The sequence below is a fragment of the Lepidochelys kempii genome, chromosome 23, assembly GCF_965140285.1.
Source record: "Lepidochelys kempii isolate rLepKem1 chromosome 23, rLepKem1.hap1, whole genome shotgun sequence".
In the NCBI taxonomy this organism is placed as follows: Eukaryota; Metazoa; Chordata; order Testudines; family Cheloniidae; genus Lepidochelys; species Lepidochelys kempii.
In genome coordinates, this window is record NC_136402.1 from 4,894,051 (window position 1) to 4,910,305 (window position 16,255).

Consider the following 16,255-nt stretch of genomic DNA (forward strand, 5'->3'; position numbering starts at 1 on the left):
AGTTTAAGCTAAGCTAAGCCCCTCATCCTCATAATATCTGAGCGCCTCACAGTCTTTAGTGAATTTATCCACATTGTGCAGGGGAGAAATTGAGGCCAGGAGAGACCAGGTGACTTGCCGGAGGACATGCAGGGAGCTTGTAGCCCTTGAGGAAGCAAGTCTGTCCTACAGCTCTGTTTAGCTACCGTTCCCGGTTTTGTGTCCCCCACGTAACCTCGCACAATCACAGCCCAGACCCAGCCGCCGGCTGCTGCGGGGTGGGGGGCCTCACGCCCACTATTGGAAGACAGGGCCCCGCTCCAGGACCAGAGCGTGCAAGGAACTGAGCCCACTGGTGCCTTCCATGATCTCGCCCCTGGGACGGGGGCCAGACTCAGGCAGAGTCGCCCTCCCCGCTAGCCCCGTTGCCCAGGATTGGGGGGCAAACCGGGCCATGAGCCGCCCCCCACCGCTGCCCCAGGTGGGGGAAGTGGCCTGGGAACTGCCCCGCTTCAGGGGGGGAACCGGGTCAGGTCCCCCCCGTGGTGTCCCGGGGGGGTGGTGGGGGGACCAGCTCGCTTTCCCCGGGGCTGCGGGGCTCTGGGCCAGGCTCGGGCCTACTCGGCCTCTCCCAGCAGCGGGCTAACGTAGGCAGCTCTCCCGACCCCGCGTGGAAGCTCCCGGCTGGGCCGCCAGGCGACTCCCCGGCTCCAACAGACCGCTGCCGACCCCAAGCACCGCGGAGCCCGGGCTCCCCCTGGCGGAGCCGGCGGGGAACGACACCGCCCCGCCCTGGCGGGAGGAACTACAACCCCCAGCATGCGCCGCTGCGGCCGCACGGCCTGCCGGGGGGGGCAACTCCGCCGGGCCGGCCGGGACTACGGCTCCCAGAAGGCCGCGCGACGGAACGGTGCCGGATATCCGGTGAAAAGAGAAGGTGTGAGGAAGCGGAGGGGAAAGAAGAAGGTCTGGGGGGCCTGGCTAGGACGGGACCATCATGGTAAGGGGGGGGCACCACTGTGGGGCTCTATGGAGGGATGTGGGTCTGGCTCCTTTTCCCGGGGGGATGGGCCCTCATCCCGAGGGGGAGGGATGTGGGTCTGGCTCCCTATCCCTGGTGGGAGGGGCACCATTGGGAGACTCTAAGGGGGGATGTGGGTCTGGCTCCCTAACTCTGTGGGAGGGGCACCATTGGAAGACCTTCTGGGGGGGGGATATGGGCCTGGCTCCCTCTTCAGCGTGGGGTGCCATTGGGTGGGATGTGGGTTTCATTCCTGGGAAAAGGGGGAAAATTGAGGGTCTTATAGGGGAGGGATTTGGGTCAGGATCCCCAGCCCCATGGATAATACTTTGTCCTGCCAGGAGTGCAAGGGAGAGGACTAGATGACCTCTTGAGGTCCATTCCAGGCCTATGATTCTGTGATTCTATCCCTCGGGGTTGTAGAGAGGCACCAGTGGTGGTTTCTCTGTAGGGGAAGGATGTGGGGGAGAGGCTCCCTATCCTGGGTGGGGAAAGGGGGTGCACCATTGGGGTATAAGCTCCCCCACCCCTGGGGAAGTAGGGAGCAGCCCCAGTGCCTGAGGAGGGAGGCTCTTGTAGGATAAGATATTTGGTAGGCAGGTAACAGAAGAAGATTGGGGCTGTAATTCTGACAGCACTCTTACTGCCGTGTGGGCTGTGTACAGGGGTTTCTCAGCCGCTGCTGACATGCAGCCGTCTCTGGTGTGGGATGCAGTAAGCTGTTTTTCAGGGGTCCCCTCGTCTAGCACCAACTGATTACGGAGATTGTCTTCTGCTTTACGGAGCAAGGGCAGGAGGCTCTGAGTTCTAGTCCCAGTTGTCTTTATGAATTTCCGAGGGGCCATGTGGTGTGGCATTGTGACAAGTGGGGAGATTTTAGATGATCACAGATTTGGGCTGATATTGTCCTCAACTAAGGGGTTCCTGGACCCCTTGAGTGGCCCCATCTGATCTAGTCTGGTTTAATCCAGGTGGCATAGGGGATTCATAATGACATCCAGTCGCTTCTGTGCCTAAGCCAGTTGTTCCAAGCTGTCATGGAGCTGAGTGAGCCAAAGCTATTACCATCTTGATGGGATGGTCGCAAAAAAACCCACCAGTTTCAGCCCTGGAGACTGAGGACCGAATTCGGTGTGCGTGCACATGTGTGTAATTGAATCGCAAAAGTTAGCGATGGAAAAGACCAATTCTCCAGTCCATTTCCTTGCAAATGCAGGAGTGTCCCCTTCAGTCTGACTCCTGGGGCCTTGACTAGTAGAGTTTGAAACACCCTAAGACAGTGATACTCAATAGGTCACCTGCAGGCCAAATGTGGCCTACCAAGGCTTCCTGTGTGGCCCACCAGCTCACCTTAAAAAATGTGTCTAATTAAACTCACAAACAGTGATGTGCTGCCTATCATTTGCCTATGACTTCCTTCGTTAGTAACTGACTGGATCTTAAGTTCTCACGACAGCATTGGCTAAAATTGCGCTTGGACACTGCCCATGTTTTCATGAGTGATGGAAATGGAGCCAAAAATGAATGTGAGTGAGAGCAAAAGGTGCAAAGTCAACAGTGAAACCCGAGCTGAACAGCAGATTTCCTTTTTATTATGCAAAAAGAAAAGGAGTACTTGTGGCACTTTAGAGACTAACCAATTTATTTGAGCATAAGCATCCGATGAAGTGAGCTGTAGCTCACGAAAGCTTATGCTCAAATAAATTTGTTAGTCTCCAAGGTGCCACAAGTACTCCTTTTCTTTTTGCGAATACAGACTAACACGGCTGCTACTCTGAAACCTGTCACTTTTTATTATGCTGCCTCATTTAAACGCAAACCCTTTGTGTTTAATGTGCCCCGTTTGTAAGGTCGTCAGCATGAGGCACCACTTTGAATCAAAGCACAGTAACTTCAATAAGGTCCTCGTGGCAATGTTGCAAGATGTGACAAAATTGAAAATTTGACGTGGTTGTAGCACACTTCAAATATCATTCTCCTAACATCAGCAACTGTATAGGGAAAAGCAATAACTGCTTCACTTCAGATACTGTTGGTACTAGCTAAAAAGAAAAGCCTTTCCTGGATGCCAGGCTTGCCAAGGAGTGCCATTGGAAATGCTGCAGGAGCTTTTTGCTGGACATAAAAACAAAGATGACCTAGTGAAACGTGTGAAGCAAGTTGCCCTGTCTGATTCCTCCACAGTGTGAAGACTGGAGATAATTTATGAGGATTATTTGTCAGCACTGCTTTCTGGTTTAAAAAAACGCCAAATATATGTTTCTTGCAGTGGAAGAATTAGGCGAGTTAAGTGACACTGCCCATCTATTGCTGTTAGATTTTTATGATGGTGAAATTGTCAGGAAGAATTTTGTGCTTAATACCATTAGAAACCTACATTACAGAAGAGAGCATTTTTGTAAAAAGTAAAAGGCTTTGGGGGGCGGGGGGAAGGTTCAGGTTTGCGGAAAGTAAACTTGCTTGTTACAGACGGAGGTCCCTCCATGGCAGGGAAAGAGAAGGGCTTTGCCTCACGTTTGGCAGTTCTACACCCTTCATTAAATACACTTCAGTGCATTATTCGCCAGATTGCCTTTGCGGTAAATTGTCTGGGGATTTTGAAGTGTGATGAGCTTAGTGAACTACATATGGCCAACTTCTAGCTTACAATATCGTCTGTTTAAAGCTATTTCACAAGATATTTCAGGCGAATATTGCAGCACAGTTGATGTTCGCTGGTTAAGTAGTGGCCGCGTGTTAGAGAGGTTTTGTGCACTTCAAAAAGAAATAATAGAATTTCCTTCAAACCACAAGACCAACAAGGCTTGCAAGTTCTGGAATTTTGAATGATGTCCCCTCTATGTCATAGGTAGCTTTTCTGTGCGATATTACTGTTCACTTGAATTCCCTCCATTTGCAGCTCCCAGGCCATGCAAGCAGTCTCAGGGATTTGTTTGAAAAAGTGTGTGTCTTTCAGAGGAATCTTGAAATCTTTCAGACAAACTTAACAGGAAAGATGGTGCACTTTCCCATATTGCATGTTGCTGCAGATAAAAACGATGCATGAATTCCTAAACCATCTGATGGAAAATTTCAAAATGCGATTTGAGAATTTTAAAATTTCAAAGGATTTGCTTTTGTTTGTGATCCATTTATTGTCTCTGTCGATGGACCTTGCCCTTCTGAAGCAAAGAACGTTCTTGATTCAATTGATGAAGATGCCTTTCAATTAAAAATTGTAAGTCTCCGGAGCTCAGATGTCTCGAAGGGAAAATTCAGAGAAGTGGGACTTTATGATTTCTGGATTCAATATGCTGACCAGTTTCAGAGTAGCCAGAATCTAGCCATTTATCTTTTAACGATCTTTAGATCAACGTACCCCTGCGAATCTGGGTTTTCTAGCGTGAACTTCATAAAAAACCAGCACCACAGTTGTGTGACATGAACATCTTCACCAGTGCACGCACCTTGCCCTGACCTCCCACACACCACTCTTCACAAAGCTTGCCGGAGATCCTCGATGTCACCTCTCCCATTAGAAAAAAGAAAAGGAGGACTTGTGGCACCTTAGAGACTAACAAATTTATTTGAGCATAAGCTTTCCACTGAATGCATCCAAGGAAGTGAGCTGAAAGCTTTTTGCGAATACAGACTAACACGGCTGCTACTCTGAAATCTCCCATTAGAGATTGCCACACACACAGGTAATAATGTTGATATATAAACTTTGTTAAAAGATAGAAACTCTAATACTTACGGTGCAGTCCAGGTCTTTATTGGCAGCTGAAGTTTTGTTTGCTTTGTTTTGTTTTTTTTGTCAGCCTTCTGCACAAATGGCCCGGCCCGCCTCTTGTTATACAATTCTCAAATTGGCCTGTGGGTCGATCTAATTGAGTATCACTGCCCTAAGCCAAGTGGCTTCCAACACTTCCCTCGGGGGGGCGATTTCATAGCCTAGCAGATCTTATGGTTGGAAAATGAATCCTGCTGAGAGCTGGCCAAATGCATGCGTGTCGCTCTGCAGCTTGGTGCACAGGGCACTGGCGTCTGCTATGGGTAGGGAGAGTGGTCACTTGGGATAAGCTATTACCAGCAGGAGAGTGAGTTTGTGTGTGTGGTTTTTGGAGGGGGGTGAGGGAGTGAGAGAACCTGGATTTGTGCAGGAAATGGCCCACCTTGATTATCATACACATTGTGAAGAGAGTGGTCACTTTGGATGGGCTATTACCAGCAGGAGAGTGAGTTGGGGGGGGGGGGGCGGAAAGTGAGAAAACCTGGATTTGTGCTGGAAATGGCCCAACTTGATGATCACTTTAGATAAGCTATTACCAGCAGGACAGTGGGGTGGGAGGAGGTATTGTTTCATGGTCTCTGTGTGTATATAATGTCTTCTGCAGTTTCCACGGTATGCATCTGATGAAGTGAGCTGTAGCTCACGAAAGCTCATGCTCAAATAAATTGGTTAGTCTCTAAGGTGCCACAAGTACTCCTTTTCTTTTTGCTATGGGTTTGACTCCCTGCTCTGCCTGCTTCAGAGCAGAGGTGTTCATCCCAGGTTGCTCCAAATCAGACCTGGTAGGGAGTTGAACCCACGTCCCAGGGCAGGGCCCAAAGCACCCAGCTGTAGCCAGTCTTTCTGACCCGAAAACCTTCATGACAAAAGTTTAATGGAAGCCAATAGGTCTCTGCGAAATGTTTTGGTTTGATGAGATCTTGGTGAATTTGTTCTGGCTAGCTCTAACTCTGACACGGAGTCTGTGTGTTCACTTTCCATTAACCTCCTGGCTAATGCGCCAATTAGTCCCCTCCCCAGCTGCTGCCCATCCTGCACATCCTCGAGGGGGTCACTAGAGTGAATCAGACCCCAGGACCCTCGGCCTGGCATTTCTCCCCTGCCATAAACTCTCTCAGGATTAGAAACAGTTCAGCCCTCCCATCTGCGGTGGGATCTGAGACGCCCTGATCTCCTGACGCAAAAGATCTCCCCATTCTGATCTGTTTTCTCGGCTGCCTGGCCCTTTGCTTTGACCCAGACAGGTCCTAACACATGCTGCACAAGCTCAAAACCAAGTCTCTTTGCTACAGAACAAGCCCACTCCAATGCTTGCTGGGAAGGTGGGGGCGGAGGGGGGACAGTGTTACTGTCTGTTGCCAGTTTAGAGATCCTCTGTCCGCCCACCCGTCTGAGTGGTTGTGTTGGGCGTAATCAAGGATGTTCTGAGCTTAGTATGTGGATGAGGAAAACGGAGTGGGCTCATGCCAGCCCCTTCACCCTGATGGGAGTGAACTCTGCAAGTAATGTTCAGTCTGAGCCCTAAGGCTCCTGAAAGAGATGGTTTTCTCCCTTGTTGCCCTTGGTGTTTGACACAGATGGGGCCACATGAAGCTCTCCCGCCTGATGTGATGTGTGGCTATAAAGGGAGGTCCCCTTGGAGTAGCTGCCCGGTCTCTCTGCCCTTGATGTTGCTAGCAATCTGCTCCGCTTGGACCCTGGTGGCCGGTAACTGCCGGGATGCAGAGGATGTACTAGCATGGCCGCTCTTGGGTTGCGCTGGGGGGCACTGAGGCCATCAGTTGTCTTGGCTGAGGGTGAGAGGGCTGCCTATCCCCCAGGGAGGGGGACTCAGAGCCTGGGGAGCGATGGAGGTTGGTTGGCGTGGGATCCAAACCCAGGGCTAGTGCAGAGATAAGGAGCAAGTGGCTGTTTGGTGACGTTGCAGGGCTCCGCAAGTAAAGCAGAGTAGTAGATAAATCCACATGGTCTGGCTGTGGGGGAGAGCTGGAGTTTGGAAAAGCCATACAGCACTCTCCACTGAGTGAGATCTTCCCTACCCTCAAACACGAAGCTTGGGTGAGTGGGGTGCTGCTGGAACTGGCCAACTCTCTGACCCTCCTGCCTGTCCTTCTCCTTGGTGAGGCCTGAATGTGGGACACAGGTCAAGACGGGAGTCCTGGGCTCCATTCTCTCTGCCACTGATTCACTGACACACCGACACACCTTGGACACCTCGCTTCCCCTCCCCTTGCTATCTGTGGAATGGGGACGGGCTACTTCCCAGCTAGTGACGTGAGGATTAGCTGCAGCGTGTGACGTGGTGTGAGATGTTTGGATGCTGAAGCCCAGCAAAATATAAGGAAAAACAAGCTTAAAATGCAGGGGTGTCTCTGCAGTGCTGCCTGTCCCCTGCATGTCTGCCTGCTGTCAATGGACTGGAAATGAGCAAGATCCCCCCCGTGGGTTTGTGCGACCAACCGGCTCTGTGCTGGAGCCATGCCAGCTGCTCGTCTGAATTTCCTCTGAGCAAGCCCTTTCTCCTGGCTCAGCAGAATGCAAGACCTTGCAGGCTGCTTGGACGACTCATGCCCTTCTCTGCTTAGCAAGGCCCTGCAGTATGGTGAGGCAGCTCCTTCTGGGGAGGAGCCATCTGCCGTGACCCCTCCCATGCTGCTGCTGATTCATAGATTCCAAGGCCAGCAGGAACCGTTGTGATCATCTAGACCAGAGGTGGGCAAAGTACGGCCCGGCCCGCGGGACCCTCCTGCCCAGCTCCTGGCCCGGGAGGCTCGCCCCCAGCCCCTCCCCCACTGCTCCCCCTCCCCCACTGCTCCCCCTCCCGCGCAGCCTCGTCTCACTGTGCCGCCAGCACAATGCTCTGGGCAGGGGGCTGCAGTGCCCGGCCTGACCCGGCGCACTGTGCCGTGTGGCACGGTTTTAGCTCCGCCAGCCACCGGTGCTCCAGGCAGTGCAGTAAGGGGGCAGGGAGCGGGGGGGGGGTCGGATAGAGGGCAGGGGAGTTCGGGGGGCGGTGAGGGGGTGGGGGTGTGGGTCGGGGTGGTCAGAGGGCGGGAAAGAGGGGGGTTGAATGGGGGCAGGGGTCCCAGGAGGGCAGTCAGGAAGGAGAGGAGGGGTTGGATGGGGTGGCAGGGGACAGTCAGGGGTTCTGGGGGCACTCAGGAAACAGGGAGAAGGGGTGGTTGGATGGGGCAGTGGTCCCGGGGGGGCCTGTCAGGGGGTGAGAAGCAGGGGGGTTGGATAGGGGTCAGGGGCCAGGCCACGCCTGGCTGTTTGGGGAGGCACAGCCTCCACTAACCAGCCCTCCACACAATTTTGGAAACCCGATGTGGCCCTCAGGCCAAAAAGTTTGCCCGCCCCTGATCTAGACTGAGCCCGTGGATAACCCAAGCCAGAAAACTGCCCCAAAACAGTCCTCAGAGCAGATCTTTTAGATAGACATCCAATCCTTGATTTAAACATGGTCAGTGCTGGAGAATCCACCGTGACCCTTGGTGAGTTTGTCTCCATGGTTAATTACTCTCCCTGTTAAAAATTGACCCCTTATTTCCAGTCTGAATTTGTCCAGCTTCCACTTTCAGCCGTTGGATTGTGTTAGACCGTCCTCTGCTAGACTGAAGAGCCCATTATTAAATGTTCGCCATGTAGATACTGATAGAGTGGGATTAAGTCATCCCTTAACCTTGTCTTTGTTAAAATAAATAAATTGAGCTCCTTGAATCTATCATTCTCATGGCTCTTCTCTGACCCCTCTCCAATTTATCCACATCCTTCTTGAATTGTGGGCACCAGAACTGGACAGAGGATTCCAGTAGCGGTCATCCCAGGGCCAACTACAGAGATAAAATCACATCTCTGCTCCTACTCGAGAGTCCCCTGTTGATGCATCCCAGGATTGCATTAGCTCTTGGCCACAGCGTCTTTAGGAGCCTGTGTTCAGCTGATCATCCACCACCACCCCTGAGTTTCTGTGAGTTGCTTGCTTTCCAGGATACAGTACCCGGTGCTGACACCCCAGAGGAGCTGTGCAAGCAGTGATCTCTCTGGCTGTTATGTGGGGCCTCGCTGTTATGGTGGGGTTCTTGGTGATGGGAAGGAGCCCTCAGAAAGGGAAGGAGGATCCACACAGGCCCGGCTTATGGCTGTGACATGAGACACAGGCTGGTGGGCGGAAGTGGAGGAAGGAGGCTGGACCAGCAGGGCAATGGACAGAGGAGTCGCAAACTATGCCTGTGGCTTCTCCTGCTCTGGGGTATCCCTGCGTCAACAACCCCCCTTGTTATCTGTTTTCCACACAGCCCAACAGAACGGGTGGGGTGGGAGGAGGCGCAAGACATGTTGTCTTTTGTGCACAGCCACGGGATGCCAGCGGGTGAAAGGAAGGGACAGGATCTTGTCAGAGGGAGCAGCTGACAAAGGGCCCCCGAAGTGGGGCAGGTTGGGAGAGACACCTGCTGAAGACGCCATGTTCGAAGGCAGTTCTGCATCTCTTTCCTCTGGGAGATACCTTGGTGAGGGGGAGATCTGCCCTGTCCTGTCCCGCACTCTGCCTGATTCTTGCTGTTGCTGTCCCTAGGAAGAGCTTCCAGGAGGCTAATGAACTACATGGGCCAGACAATGAGAACCAAGTTCCAGGGATCTTAGACCCTTGCCAGGGCAGTCTGCCTGGGGGAGCCGGTGCCCTTTTGGAGAGTGCCATGAAGGAGGTCTATGGGGGACACAGAATGACATGGGAAGAGCAGCTGGGACTTAGAGCAGCTCCCATGTCACTGATGGAGAATAACCTCACATGGGACTGGGAAAGTGACCTCTGCTTCTACCCCATACTGTGCCGACTGCTTGCTAAGGCACAGCTGTGCCTGCAGAAGGCACGGGCCACGCTGGGATGTTAGCGTACTTGGACAGACCCTCCTTCCAGGGTATGCTGCACCCACAGAGAGGCAACGGCTCCACCTCCATAAAGAAGTAGCCCCCAGACTCTACCGCGCAGCTGTTGCTGCTTAGCAGTCATGTTTATTACATGCCTAAAGACCAACCAAGATGGGGCCTCGTCGTGCAAGGTGCTGTACAAATGGTAGTGGACCGCCCTTGCCCCAAAGAGCTGGCAATCGAATAGACCAGACAGAGCCGAGGTGGGGCGAGGGGGCGAGCGTGAATAAAGCGATGGCAGTGACAGACATGTCCGTGCTGTGACTTTATTTTTGGGTGGGATTAGTTAGGGAGGGGATCAGAGAAATGGAAAGAGGAGGGGGAAGATGCAGGGGAGAACAGGGTGAGTGGGGCTGAGGGAGGGAGGGGGATGGAGCAAACAGCCAGTGAGCACAGGGCAGAGGAAGTCTAGATAGTTACAGAATTTTCTGCAGTTCAGAGTAAAGGTCCCTACATTGGTGGCTCCAGCTTTGAACAGCTGGGCTCTCTGCCAGCTGACATGAGGGAGAGGGGAGGCACCACCCTCCCGGGAGCCTGCGAGCCGCACCGTATTTGAGCAGCAGCATCCTGGGGGGGGGGGTGCTAGTGGTGGGGAGGGCTGGGTGGGATGCCCGTAACCCTGCCTGCTCTCTCTGCAGATTCGCTTCATCCTCATCCAGAACCGGGCTGGCAAGACGCGCCTGGCCAAGTGGTACATGCAGTTCGATGACGACGAGAAGCAGAAGCTCATCGAGGAGGTGCACGCCGTGGTCACGGTGCGAGACGCTAAGCACACCAACTTCGTGGAGGTAAGGCACCCCTGGCATGCCAAATGGGCAGCCAACCGACGCCCCAGCATACACTGCAGGCCTCTGAGGCTGTGGCAGGTGTAATCTCGCCCTCTCTGGTACAACCCTTCAATTTATACCAACCCTGATCTTGGAGATCTCCATGCCCGAGCCCTCCAGCTGCTGGGTCCTGCTGTGGCTGCAGCCCGTGTGTGGCTCTCGAGGCAGCTCCAAATACAGCATGCTCATTACACAGTCTAGGGGCGGTGGATCACCGCAGCTAAGAACCAGCCACCAGCTGCTCAGCCCTGATGCCCTTGAGCGGAGAGCCAGCTAGTCTGTTTGAGGCAAGCCCAGCCAGTTGCGTAGGGATTCACAATTCTCCTGGTATCTCTCCTCCAGCCACAAGCCATTAATGCCTCATCTCGTTGGAGTTGCTCCGATCAGCCTGGGGGCAGCAGGCCGACACTGAGCTGCTGTGATGTGATGACTGGACTGGTACGGGGGGTTGAGGGGGGGACAGACTTGGATTCTATTCCTGGCTGTGTCCTGGCCTGCTGGGTGACCTTGAGCAAGTCACTGCCTCGCTCTGTGCCTCAGTTTCCCCATCTGTAAAATGGGGCTAATGATTCTGCCCCCTCCTTCATAAAGCACTTTGAGGTCTCGGGGTGAAAAGCGCTAGACTAGAGCTAGGGATTTATTCTATAGGCTCGGCTATCACTGGTGATATGGGTGACCCCTTGGGCCATGCTGTCTCTGACTGCCTGCTCTATGCTCCAGAAGGGGGCTATCTGGGGGGGCTGGGGGGCTGTCTGATCCAGGGGCAGCACAGATGTCAGCTGGTCCTCTTCCTCTCTCTCCCAGTTCCGGAATTTTAAGATCATCTACCGCCGCTACGCGGGGCTGTACTTCTGCATCTGCGTGGATGTGAACGACAACAACCTGGCCTACCTGGAGGCCATCCACAACTTCGTGGAGGTGAGCACTGCCCACGGCCTCTGCCCTTCCCTTAGTTTGAGCCGTCTTGTGGCCTGGTCCTTTGTGCCAGCTCCTCAGAGGGACGGCAGCCCTAAAAAGACCGTGAGCTGCTTTCAACAGCCCCTCTCTGTGCTGGCAGGACAGTCAGCAGTTCCTGCCCCTCTGATCTCGGCTGTGATGGGACATAAAGACAGTGCCTCATCCTTCAGGTAGACTGGGGGCTGTGCCTGTGTTCAAGGGGGTCAGGGTTGCAGATTCCACTGGCTGCAAGGGATCTCCTTTGGTGCCCCTTTTGGGGCAGAGGCATATCCCGCCCAGGCAATGGTCTGACCCATTGTAGCGGCTGGAAGCTGAAACTAGAGGTAAGGTTGATACATTGGAACAGCTGATCCAGAGACAGGGGGAGATTTTTTCCATCCCTTGGAGTCTTAAATCCAGGCTGGCTGTGTCTTTCTAAACGACCCATGCTGGCTCAGGCAGGGATCCTGTGTGGGATTCTGTGGGCTGTGCTAATCAGGAGATCAGACTGGACAATCCCAATGGTCCCTTGTGGCTTTAGCATCTCTGACTGAAAGGTGGCGTGGCTCCTTCCTTCTCCCAGTCTCTGAAATCCAGCTCTCCTTTCTCTTGGCCCAGGTTTTGAATGAATATTTCCACAACGTCTGTGAACTCGACCTGGTCTTCAACTTCTACAAGGTGAGCTCAGCCCAGCGGAGAGGGGAGCGCGGGGCCCGTCACTGTGCAGTTCCATGCAGCTGCTGTATAACATGGTCTCGTGTCAGACGTACCTACAGGCTGGGGGACCCTATCGTGGGAAGCAGTGACTCTGAAAAAGAATTGGGGGATGGGGGTGGATAAGCAGCTGAACATGAGCTCCCACTGCAATGCTGTGGCCAAAAAGGCCAATGCGATCCTTGGATGCATCAACAGAGGTATCTCAAGTAGGAGTGGAGAGAATCATGTTTCTATGAGAAATTATTCTCCTTCTGTATTTGGCCCTGGTGCAACCGCTGCTGGAATCCTGTGTCCGGTTCTGGTGCCCACGGTCCAAGAAGGATGTCGATAAATTGGAGGGGGTCTGAGAAGAGCCACGAGAATGATTAAAGGATTAGGAAATATGCTTTATTGTGATGGATTCCAGGAGCTAAATCTATTTAGCTTAAGAAAGCGACTGTTAGGCAGGGACTTGATCCCAGTCTATCAGTACCTGCATAGGGAACAAATATTGAATAACTGGCTCTTCAGCCTAGCAGAGGAAGTCTCTAACGTGATCCAATAGCTGGAAGCTGAAGCCGGACAAATTCAGACTAAAAATTAGGAGTCAGTTTTTAACAGTGAGGTAACCACTGGGACATTTGACCAGGGGTCATGGTGGATTCTCCATCGCTGACAATTTTGAAATCAAGACTGGATGTTTTTCTAAGATCTGCTCTAGGAGTTGTTTTGGGGCCATTCTCTGGCCTGTGCTACACAGGAGATCAGACGAGATGATCCCAATGGTCCCTTCTGGCTGTGGAATCTATAAATCATTGCTGCGCTGAGCGTGCTTGGCTTCCCCATCTCCTGGGTGGGGAGGAGGAAGGATTAAACATTCAAAATATAACGTGTTAAATTGACAGCCCTTGTCCCTGATGACCCTTCCAGCTTCACAGGGCAGATCCCATGCAACCCTGTGGCATTCCGGTACATAAATCCCCGCTGCGAGTTGGAGGATTTTAGAGGGCTGGAATGTAGCAGGGAGAGGTTAAGCATGCTGGTCTCTATTTGATGGCTATGGACCCACTTGCCAGGCCTCAGTACCGTGAGGGTCCCTCTGTGCCAGGGTCACTCTGCTGCTCTGGGGGAGGACACAGGTGCCAGTCTTTTTACCCTCCCGTGGCACTTGGGATGCAGAAAATGGCAGAGGAAACAGCGTTGTCTTTGGAAATGCTTTTCGGTGCCACTTGATGGACGAACCCAGGTGCTGCATACCGGGCTACAGGTATGCTGCAGAGTTCCCCAGAGGGAGAGGCAGTGCTGAGGCTGTTCTCAGTGCGCCTTGCTCACGGGTGGTCTGTTTTTGTGGCAGGTTTACACCGTGGTGGACGAGATGTTCCTAGCCGGCGAGATCCGTGAGACAAGCCAAACGAAAGTCCTGAAACAGCTGCTTATGCTGCAGTCCTTGGAATGAGAGAACTGGATCGAATCGGCTCCGTGCCCCACCCTGCCTCTGGTCTCCTCCTTGCACCTAGTCCCTGAATCAGTGACTGTCTCAGAGCAAATGTAGCCACTCTCCACTGTGAGGAAGGGACGCCCCCTCAAATGGATCAGAACCACAAGTCGAAAATTTCAGTCCCACCTCCCCACACTCGAATGCGGCAGCTGAGATCCCGTGTGGGTGGGTCTAACGGGAGAGAGCAACTGTATTAAAAAAAAAAAAAAATCCTTTTAGGGCCCTGACACAACCATCCCCGAACCTCTGTGTTTTCCCTCCATATAACCAGCGTGCGCTGTCGTCGTCCCCCCGTTCGTGTGCCGAGTCTGCACTAGAAGTGGGACCGCAACTGTGTTACCCATTGGTGAGCGGCAGCCATACCGTATGGCCAGTGTTGTACTGAAATAAACCATCTGTGAAACGCTCCTTTCTCCGTGGTGGTCTCTGAAGAGCCCTGCAGAAGCAGGAGGGAGGGAATGGGGATGGGGTTCTTGGTGGTAGATTTGACATAAGGCTCTGAGGTACATGCAGGAAACTCCTGTTGGGTGTTGCTGTCTGGCATTGGGAGCAGGTCATGTTCTTAGTGGCCTCTGGTATTCCCCACTTTCAGAGCCTCTGCCGGTTCGACAGCACAGACTGTCACCAGAGCTGGTGGGGAACGATGTACGGGGGGAGAGGGTAGGTTTTTTCCCCCAAATTTTGCATGGACAACCTTGGCAAGAAAAACAGGACTATGTGTTTTCAGCCAAATGATTTCAATTCTGAAATGCTGCTGTGGTGCATGATGGGAGTTCAGGCACCTTATGCTCCCATTCTCCCCATAGGCTGGACTCCCTGGTTGGACTGCCACTCTCATGAGCCACCAGCGTCTTCCCTTTTGAAGGAAGGCAGTGCATCATGGGAGATGTAGTCTGGCTGGGGAGCCCAACCTGTAGAGGAGAACAGGAGCCATGCTTCACAGTTGCCATTTCAGGACTGAAATATTTTGGCTGTAATACTTAATATTTTGAGCTAAGTGGGTCTGGTCAGGAGCTGCTGTGTGACCTTCAGATGCTGCAGGGAGTTCACCATACACGCGGGGCTGTTGCTCTAATTGGCTTTCTCCAGAGCTTGGACTATGTACTGCTGAGGAATTTACCCTGGTGTCTCATGAAAGAGGCCAGGAGTACCAATCTCCAGAGCAGTCGTCCCCTGTTAGGGCTTTTCCCTCATGTTTTGTTTTTGTGGAGAATGCAGGCTGTCTTGGGGCAGCCCGGAATGCAGGGAAAGGTCCTTTCTTCCTGGGGTGAGGCCCAATTCTTTTTAAGGAAGGTCTGTCCTCTCACCGTGCATGAATGTTGCACTGAACCACTGCTTCCATCTCAGCTGGAGCCATGTTGGGCTAATAGCTGCACTGGTTCATTGGGCCCAGAATCCTGGATAAGATTTGTAGATCCCTCTCGGTAGCAGTCTGGTATCCTTGCTCCTTGTGCATCACGGTAATGGCTCAGAGATGGTGCCTACCTTGAATAATAAAACCTAGCTCTTACCACCCATAGCTTTCAAACGAGGACAGTATCACCATCCCCCATTTTAGAGATGGGGAAACTGAGGCACGGAGTAGGACTTGGCCTTAGGCCAGCAGCAGAGCTAGGAATAGAACCAAGCTCTCTTGTGTCCCAGTCTGGTGCTCTATCCACTAGGCATCACTGCCTCTCCCTAATTGCTGTGGTAGTACCCTGCCTGCAGCAACAGCCCCTGGATGTGTTTCTATTGGGGTCCCGCGGGGGTTGGTTCTTGGCCCTGCGCTATTTAGCATTTTTATTAATGACCTGGAAGAAAACATAAAATCATCCCTGATGAAGTTTGCAAATGACCCAAAAATTGGGGGAGTGGTAAACAATGAAGATGACAAGTCACTGACACAGAGCGATCTGGATCGCTTGGTAAGCTGGGTGCAAGCAAACGATATGTGTTTAATATCATATGACTAAATGTCAATATAGATATCTAGGAAGAACAAATGTGGGCTGTACGTACAGGAGGAGAGACTCTGAAAAAGGTCATCAACTGACCATGAGCTCCCAGCACGATGCTGTGGCTAAAAAGGCTAATGCGATCCAGGGATGTATAAACAGGAATTTCGAGTAGGAGCAAAGATTTTATTTTCCTTCTGGATTTGGCCCTGGTGTGACCGCTGCTGGGATCCTGTGTCCAGTTCTGGTGCCCGTAGTTTAAGAAGGATGTTGATTAAATTGGAGAGGGTGCAGAGAAGAGCCACGAGAATGATTAAGGCAGGTTTTCTAATCCTTTAAAGTGATAAATAGATAGACTCCAGGAGCTCAATCTTAACAAAGAGAAGGTTAAGGGGTGACTTGATCCCAGCCTATCAGTGCCAACACAGGGAACAAATATTTGATAATGGACTCTTCAGTCTGGCAGAGGAAGGTCTAGCATGATCCAATGGCTAGAAGTTGAAGCTAGACACATTCAGTTTTGGAAATGAGGTGTACATTTTTAACAGGGAGACTAATTAACCATTGGAACAATTTACCCAGGGTCGTGGTGGAGTCTCCATCATTGGCCATTTTAAAACCAAGCTTGGATGTTTTTTTCTAAAAGATCTGCTTTAGATC

The 16,255-nt window shown here is 52.4% G+C and overlaps 1 protein-coding gene across 2 annotated transcripts; it reads left to right on the top strand.

The window, feature by feature from the left end:
* Positions 1-884: 884 nt before the first annotated feature.
* Positions 885-14,064, top strand: AP2S1 (adaptor related protein complex 2 subunit sigma 1). Of its 2 annotated transcripts, none has more exons than XM_073321608.2 (5): positions 885-979; positions 10,340-10,489; positions 11,333-11,446; positions 12,083-12,142; positions 13,515-14,064. In XM_073321608.2, the coding sequence occupies exons 1-5, from the start codon at positions 977-979 to the stop codon at positions 13,614-13,616; spliced, it is 429 nt and encodes a 142-aa protein (XP_073177709.1). In that variant the 5' UTR covers positions 885-976; the 3' UTR covers positions 13,617-14,064. The 2 variants fall into 2 exon arrangements, with proteins under 2 accessions (XP_073177709.1, XP_073177710.1); XM_073321609.2 differs by lacking the exon at positions 885-979 and adding an exon at positions 9,298-9,832.
* The last annotated feature ends 2,191 nt before the right edge of the window (positions 14,065-16,255 follow it).